Here is a 7,910-nt window from a genome sequence, read left to right as displayed (position 1 = left end):
TGGTTTTGGATGATGTTAATGGGGTGTCCCTTCTTGAACCGGAAAAGTGAGAGAAAGTGAATAAAATGAGCATAAAGAGAAGGTTAGAAAAGGGGGCTCCATTTTGACTAAGTCCCTATTGTTTCTTCACTCTTCCATAACTGGAAGTACTCTGTGAATTCAATTCGATACCTATTTAGAAGTTTTCGCTATCAAGCCAGTTTGGGGACCACCTCAACTCCTCTCTTCTCGAGAATCCTTATCAGTATATCTGTATATGGATAGCTATCTTTGGAGCACAGATTTAGGTTTGGCCTCAATTGATGGGTTTGTCTTGGTATCATGTTCATATCCTTGTATTGAATGATCTCGATTTTTTGCTTTCTGTTCCAACTTTCTACTTGATTTTTTCTCACTTCTGAGTGGTCAAGGGGAAGTTCTGTAAAAGCAATGAAAATAATTGCCCACTTGTTTCTCTAGAGGTGATCGGAATGGATTGTTAAAAGATCAATTCCTATCGAAATGGATGTAGTAGCGGCCTGCTAAAATCTATAGTCTTTATTTGATCCAGGATGTGTGGTGTATATGCCAATTCCGAAGTGATTTAGTAATATGCTAATAAATCGTTTAATTAGTCGTTTAATTTAATTGGTGAATATCTTTCTTAGTTGTAGGGTTCGGGGAATGGAATGGAAGCTACAAGCAACCATTTACAAAGTAAAACATAAGGTCGAAAATTACCAATATAATCTTAGACTTTCAAAATTGTGTTTATTTTAGTCTTTAAAGTTCAAGAAGTTCTAATTAAGCTCTAAATTTCAATTATGCATTTAATACGTCTTTGTCATTAACTTCATCAATTTAGTGTTTACAGAACACCTAACTATACCAATTAGAGATCATCCTGGCGCAACATGACAACTAAAGCATGCCAAGAGGACTAATTCTAGGCAGACGGACTAACATACTAGAAAAATATCACGGTTCTATTGCTTTACATCATCTCTAATTAAAAGGTAAACATGTAAAACTAATAAAGTTAACAATAAAAATTTATTAGACCCAAAATTTAGAGATTAATTGAAACTTTCTAAAACTTAAAAGCGACAAAATAGATACAAATAGAAATAGAAGATGAAGGGGAAGTAAATACTATAAGAGACCAATGACAGCTACATAAAATGTCTCCTTAATAGAGACAAAGAATATGAATGAAGTAAATCTCAATAAAGGAGATAACTAAGTCTCTCATCCCAGTAAATTTCACGTTTAAGAGGTCTAATCAAACACTTGCTTCCCAAAAACTCATTAAACTTAATAGCCATTTAGCTTCGGTAAAGTTTTGAAGGGTCGTGTTGTGCCACTACTTAATAGCTCGAGGGTAAGTACAAGTGCATACTGTCACAAGTAATAATATGAAAATATTCCAAGTTCGTCTCCACATAGACTAGTTTTCTTTTAAAAATTTAATTTGTAAACCGCTTGAATGAACAATCAAGTTTGGGATAAAAATTTAGTGCATATGTTGAGAAACACAATTTAAAAACACATTGATTAAAAAAGTCACCCCCTACTAAGATTTAGTTCTAAAAAGATGAATTACACCTACCAAATGTACCCGTAACTATGCTCAATTTATGCAAATTGAGTCCAACTCCTATTCCATAACGCTTTTGATTTGTTTAGAAGCTTAAGATAGTATTTTCATATATCTACGAAACACTAGAATCCTAAATAAAACAAACTTGAACTTACATTTAACAGTTAAGAGAGCCTATATCTAAGATCTTGTTTGAGTTCTTATTTCTAAGTAACTTCCCGTTTTACCTTGATGAAATTCGTTTGACTCTAATCTTTTCAGAATTAAAATCAAACTAACATGATTTGAAAATCAACTGGATAAATTAGATCAATCAAGATAAGCAAAGGAGCGTAATACGTCGTGCTCACTGATAGATGTAATTATTAATGATAAGAACTAAAGCATTCGTAGGAGGGTTAAAGAAATAATTTAGTTACTCATGGAAGTAAAATAATTGAACTAATAAGAGAATATAACAAAAGAATGCATTTTCATTAGAATTGGAAAGAAAATACAAAATTGGAATAAATTGAATTGCAATAAAATAAACAAAGAATAATTGTAGAAAAATAGTTGAAGAACAAAACTTAAATGCTAGAACAAAAACTCAAAAACTAAAGTTTGATAACAAAGTAGAAAGGAAAAACAAAAGCATAAATGAAGTGTGTTTAGATGATCTTTGGGAGCTCAATTTATAGGCTTGGGAGGTAACAAAGTGTTTGATAATTCCATGCAAAATTGGTAACCACTCGTTGTTGTAGAGATCTTAGGAAGTGAGACCAAATCTCGGAAGCATTGTGAAGCTGGACCTTTCAAAGTAACATGGTCGGCGCATTCTTATCATAAATCTTCAATTTTCCTTACAAAATAAATATATTTACACTAATTAACCTTCATTTACCTATAACTAAATACCCACCAAGTCCTTAATCACAAAATACGCACATTTTCGCTAAGATAGATTCAACATCATGCATTTTTCATCCTAAATAACCTTCAACTACGCAGGCAAATCTATTCTTTTTAGCCTTTTAAGGCTTATCAGGTTATCCAGCAAATTACCTTTTTTTAGAAAAAGAAAAAGGCAAAGATTTTCTCCCACTGCCACTCCAAAGAAACTCAAGCATTCATGCATGCCTCTAATTTGATCTCTTTGGATACTCGAGGTATCGAGAGATCCATTACTTTCATTAAGCTCATAGTCCATCTTCACTAATTTTTTAGGAGGTTTCGCCTAATCGACAAAAGTAAGCTCCAAGAGACAACAAGGATTTAAAAGTTATTAAAGATACGTTTGGTTGGGAATCAAAAAACAAAAATTTGAAACAATGAAAACCAATGTTGAAAGTTGTATTCTTTATTTGTTTTCAGTATTTTCAGATATGTGTTTGGTAGCAGATTTGGTAATTGAATCTCAATTTAAAAAGTTGTTCAATGTGGGTTTGTTTAGTAATACATTTGTAAACTAGAGGTAGTTACAAACTAAATGTTTAGTTTAATCTAAAGTTATATTAATTAATTTATTAACATATTTTTATGAATTTTGTATAATTATTATTTTACAAGGTTATATAATTTAGAATACATTATATTTTACCTGTTTAAATTTTAACAAACATAAAATGAGATAATAATATGAAATAATATATTTATCAAAGTTTTTATCATTTTTAATGTAATTCTGCATCTTAAAATCGTTTTCAGAATTTATACTGTTTGGATCATAGAATCCGAAAATAAAAACTGAATCTATTTGATTCAGTGAATATGGAAATAAAAAACAGAATTCGAATTTCCAACCAAACAAACCCTAAGTTTTTCAATTCTATTATTTATGTTCAAGGAGGTAATTACAAAGCCAAGGGAAAATTCGAGAGCACCCTAATCTCTCCAAACACTATTCCTCCATAAATAATAAGCCAAAAAGATACATGGCCCCTATACTACCTAATACCATTTTTTAGGTGGGTGCCATCAACATGATCAAGTAATCTATTGAAACTTAAAAGCCAAACAATTGCAGACCACAAAAGAATACATTAAAATGGAAAATGGAGTTTCTGACCTGGAATCAGCCTATCTTTTTTCCTTGCATTTGCTTTGCTTTGCTGCAGCCCAAAAGCTCTTTTTATCTGTCATGTGCTGGTGGTATCTAAACAAATATGTCTTCCAGAAAACAAAAAAAGGCCGAGTCTGTAAGAAGTACTTCATTTAAAATAGTATCACCAATCTATGAAGATTTTCCTCCTGTTTTCTTTCAAAGTAGATGAGAAAGATCACTTCTCCCATCCCCACCTAATCTCTCGTTTTCTTTCGTTTTTTCCCGATATCTAAAGTATCACGAGCCCATGCTCACCCCTACTATGTAACAGGAAGATTCGCTCTCCCAAAATCTAACTCTAGGAGATAGCAAGGGTTTTAAATTAACAAGTTTTCAGAAGGAAAATGGATCTTCCTTCTATGAAGTATTTTTCATTGATAAGACTTGAGTGTAACAAGATATGTTGTATACAACCACAAAGGCCACATAACTATTAAGATACAAATGCAGTAGTTCATCAGCAGCACACAACATCATTTTAAGCTCAAGCATAACATACTTTTAAGTCATAAATATAACAAAGGAGTTGAATTTTAGGGTCAACTAGTAGACATCAACAGCATTACTGACAAGCTCTCGTCCTCGCCCTCGCCCTCATATAACAATATCATCCTGCCATCAAAATCTTTTGAAGGGAGTCATACAACAGTGCTCTAAACAGACAACTCGGTTCGTGAAACCAGGATCCCATCAGTATCTGCATACAGCCACTCCCCGTCCATGATCCTTGTCCCGGCTATAGTTAATGGGACGTGCTTTTCTCCAATTCGCTTTTTGTAGGCTTTCATTGGATGTGAAGCAAGAGCCCTAACCCCGATATCACAACCGTTTATTTCATCCACGTCTCTAACACATCCATTCACAACTATACCAGCCCACCCATTGTTCTGAGCCTGGACAACAGGATTGCCACCCAATATTGCACACCTCTTACTACCTCCCCCATCCACAACAAGAACTCTGCCATTACCCTTCTCCTCGAGGAACTCACGAATCAAGACGTTATCTTCGAATACCTTCAGTGTGACTACCGGTCCAGAAAAGACTTGGCGTCGGCCATATATCTGGAAAATTGGCTCAAGGGCCCGAAGTTCACCACTCAGAATGAGCTGTGGATTAGCATCACAAACTTCTGCAGTGGTAACCAAGGCCATTTGCTCCAAGCACCTTAGTTTGTAGACAAAATGAATTCAGTTAAAGAAGAAATTGTCCCATTTGGTCATTTCTTGAAAGAAAGAAAACATAAAAAATTTTCTGGTAAAACACAATCACAATCATTTGCATTTCAGTAAATATATGCTGTAGTAAGGAGAACTAGAAAACCAATCTTGAGTCTAAGCAATATTCTCTTAGTAAAGATAATGAAGGGCAAGAAGCAGATGGGAGAAAAAACTACAAACTCACATGCCACAAAATTGTCACACAGTACCTCATTATGGTTTTTGGCAGGCCTTAACCACCAATTTTTTATCGACAGTGTTACAGGCCATGGGGAGATTAAAGATACCTCCCCCTCACCAACTAACTCCCTTGGCCCTTCATGTAACTAACAGTATACTATGGGCCCCACACAATATTGAAAACTTCCCTCTCACACAGCCCTCGATTTCGCACACGCTTACACGCTTACACACCTGCTTACTGGGGTCTATCACCTTTTTTTTTCTATCACAAACTACCTCCTCCCAATCCATAATTTTGCTCTAGTTCATTAATTCCCATGCTCCATAATGATTGTAGCTTATTTCTCAAGCACTTCAGAGAAAACTTCAAATATTATTTGAGGGGTCTTGGACTCTTGATCACAAAGTTCAATAACAATAGCGAGGTCCATTTAACGTCATTTTTCCAATTGATGTTCAATTATTCAAAAATGAAGTTGATTCATTTTCGATTCCCGAAAACACATTTAAAAATTAAAATTTGTATACTATTTCAAAAAACTAGTAAAGATAAATGGTTGCTTTCAAACTTCTATACTTTGGTATTTCAAAACTTACATTAAACATGAATAATCGTCCTCATCGTACTTACTCTGTACTCTCTCTTTTCTTCTGATAGTAAACTATTTCATCGATAGCTGAAATATACAAGCAAGATTGGAAAAGAACTTGTATATAAGGCACTAAGAAGAAAATAAACAAAAACTATAACTTCCTGAAGTAGATCAAATTTAGAATACAAATCATTGAATATCCTTTTATGCCTTTCAATCCATAAATCCCATCAAATAGAACTAAATCTGGATCCACAAGATCTTAGCTTTATCCCCAGGAGCAGGACTGTGACCACATAAACCCAACAACATCAATTTTTCAATCTTCTATGCATCAGCAAAGATAAGTTGAAAAAACTTAGCAGCTTAAGCTTGCACACAAGAACGGGGGAAGAAGATATAACCTTGGTCTTCTCTTTCCTATATCCTTTCAAAGGAAAACCAATCTAGCTGATAGAAAATGAGGAAGTTTTTCCTTTGAACATTATCACTATTGTTACTTACACTTCTTGGGAATGAAAAACTTTTTTCCAAAAAAATTATTTTTTCCATAATATTTGCATTCCTTTCTTATACATCAAAACTCTTCCTCCAGTCTTTCCTCTCCAGACATTTCTATACCCACTTACATTCCCTCCTTACACTCACTCTATACAAAGGCATAACTTTTTTTTTATATCAAAAAACACAACTTTCATTGAGAACAAATGAAAGGATACAAGAGAGAACTTACTAATCGTCCCCATATTTCCCACTGCAAATCCTTTCTTTCCAACATTAAAACGAGAACAATTACCATAGTAGTTTTAGCCTTTTCCTAGAAAAGAAAAAAACCAGCGAAAAACATGCTTTCTATTTTTAAACAGATGGAAAAATACATTTTGCATATATGTTATCCATGTAGCTTTCTTCTTCTGTATTAAAAAATTATTATGACGACAGAGAACTGAAAGATAGAAACCAATAACAGAATACCAACAAGCGAATCAAACAAGCCAAAGACACATTCCTCCGTACAATTTATTGTGATGCAGAAATCCGATTCCAGAAAAAGTAACATCAAATCCAAATCAAACAAGTGGCATGGCATATTACAAGTTTATCAGATGAACAATATCAATAATAGTCATTAAATCAACCAAAAAAGTAACTGATCCAATTGCGATTCAATCTCCACGATCCCACATTGAGATTTGGGTTTCAGGGCAGGAGATAATTAACTAAGTAAACGAAATTCACAATGGAATTCGCCGATCTTAACAAGAAACCCTTCTAAAATCCGAGAAAATTGAGAATCAGCTTCAGAATCCCAAACTTTTATCAATCAAACCAAAAAAGGAAATTTCAAAATAAGAACACGACATTCATTTTGGGCAGACCCATAATAACCAAATCAAACAATTGGCAACGACGAAATCTAATTCCCACGAATCAAGATCAATTTCAAACAGAACAGAACAAACCCAAATCCAGAATAGAGAAGAAAAGTGTAATACCTTAATAAATTTAGGCGGAAAACGAGAGTCCAAGCTGTTGAAGAAGACCCAGGTGAGGGGTTGAAGAATAAATACGAAGACCAGAGGAGAGGGAGGGAGACGATGTGGGAAAAGGGAAGAAAATTTGAGGAATTAGTTTGTTGAATGAAAGCTAATTATGGCACTCAGTAGTTATTCTAAATTAAACAAAAGTTTGGATCTTTATTTTTCATCTCTAAAACTGACCTTCTGTTTTTCTTTTTTCTTTTTTCTTTTTTCTTCCTCCCATTTTTTTTCCTTTTTTTCTCCTTCCTTTCTTTTTCATTTCCCATCTCCTTTAGTTGAGTTGAGTGTATGTTTAAAACAAATGGGAAATTTGTCTTTAGAAAATAAAAAATAAAATAGTAACCGGCATCTAATAAATCATTTATAAAAAGTATCTAGTAGGTCCATAAATTTTAAATTTTGTGTCTAATAAAATTTTCCCTTTTCAATTTTATCTAATAAATCCCAAATTTTAAAAAATATCATATAGATCCAACAAATTTCAATTTCTTGAATTTAATACCATTCAAAAAACTTCCTATAAAAAAAAAAGTTAGTGAAGATATTAAGAATTATTTATATTTTAAATATTAATAATATTTAATTAAATAATTAAAAATAAACAAAATTATATAGTAAAAAGAAAAGTCAACATATGAGTTGTATTATTATAAACTCATATTATAATGTTTTGCTTTGAGCTGAACAATGTATGGAATGGAGATTCGAACT

The 7,910-nt window shown here is 33.0% G+C and overlaps 1 protein-coding gene across 1 annotated transcript; it reads right to left on the bottom strand.

The window, feature by feature from the left end:
* Window positions 1-3,977: 3,977 nt before the first annotated feature.
* Window positions 3,978-7,406, bottom strand: LOC111018281 (Ribonuclease E inhibitor RraA/Dimethylmenaquinone methyltransferase). Its single transcript, XM_022294311.2, has 2 exons — window positions 7,155-7,406; window positions 3,978-4,829 (listed from the first exon to the last, which is right to left on the bottom strand). Exon 2 carries the CDS (start codon window positions 4,814-4,816, stop codon window positions 4,316-4,318), a length of 501 nt encoding a protein of 166 aa, XP_022150003.1. The 5' UTR covers window positions 4,817-4,829; window positions 7,155-7,406; the 3' UTR covers window positions 3,978-4,315.
* Window positions 7,407-7,910: the final 504 nt, after the last annotated feature.

The sequence above is a fragment of the Momordica charantia genome (assembly GCF_013281855.1).
Source record: "Momordica charantia cultivar OHB3-1 chromosome 6 unlocalized genomic scaffold, Mcharantia_2.0 BLBB01000006.1, whole genome shotgun sequence".
NCBI lineage: Eukaryota > Viridiplantae > Streptophyta > Magnoliopsida > Cucurbitales > Cucurbitaceae > Momordica > Momordica charantia.
The sequence above is the reverse complement of the archived record's forward strand: the minus strand, read 5'-3'. Positions and strand labels throughout refer to the sequence as shown.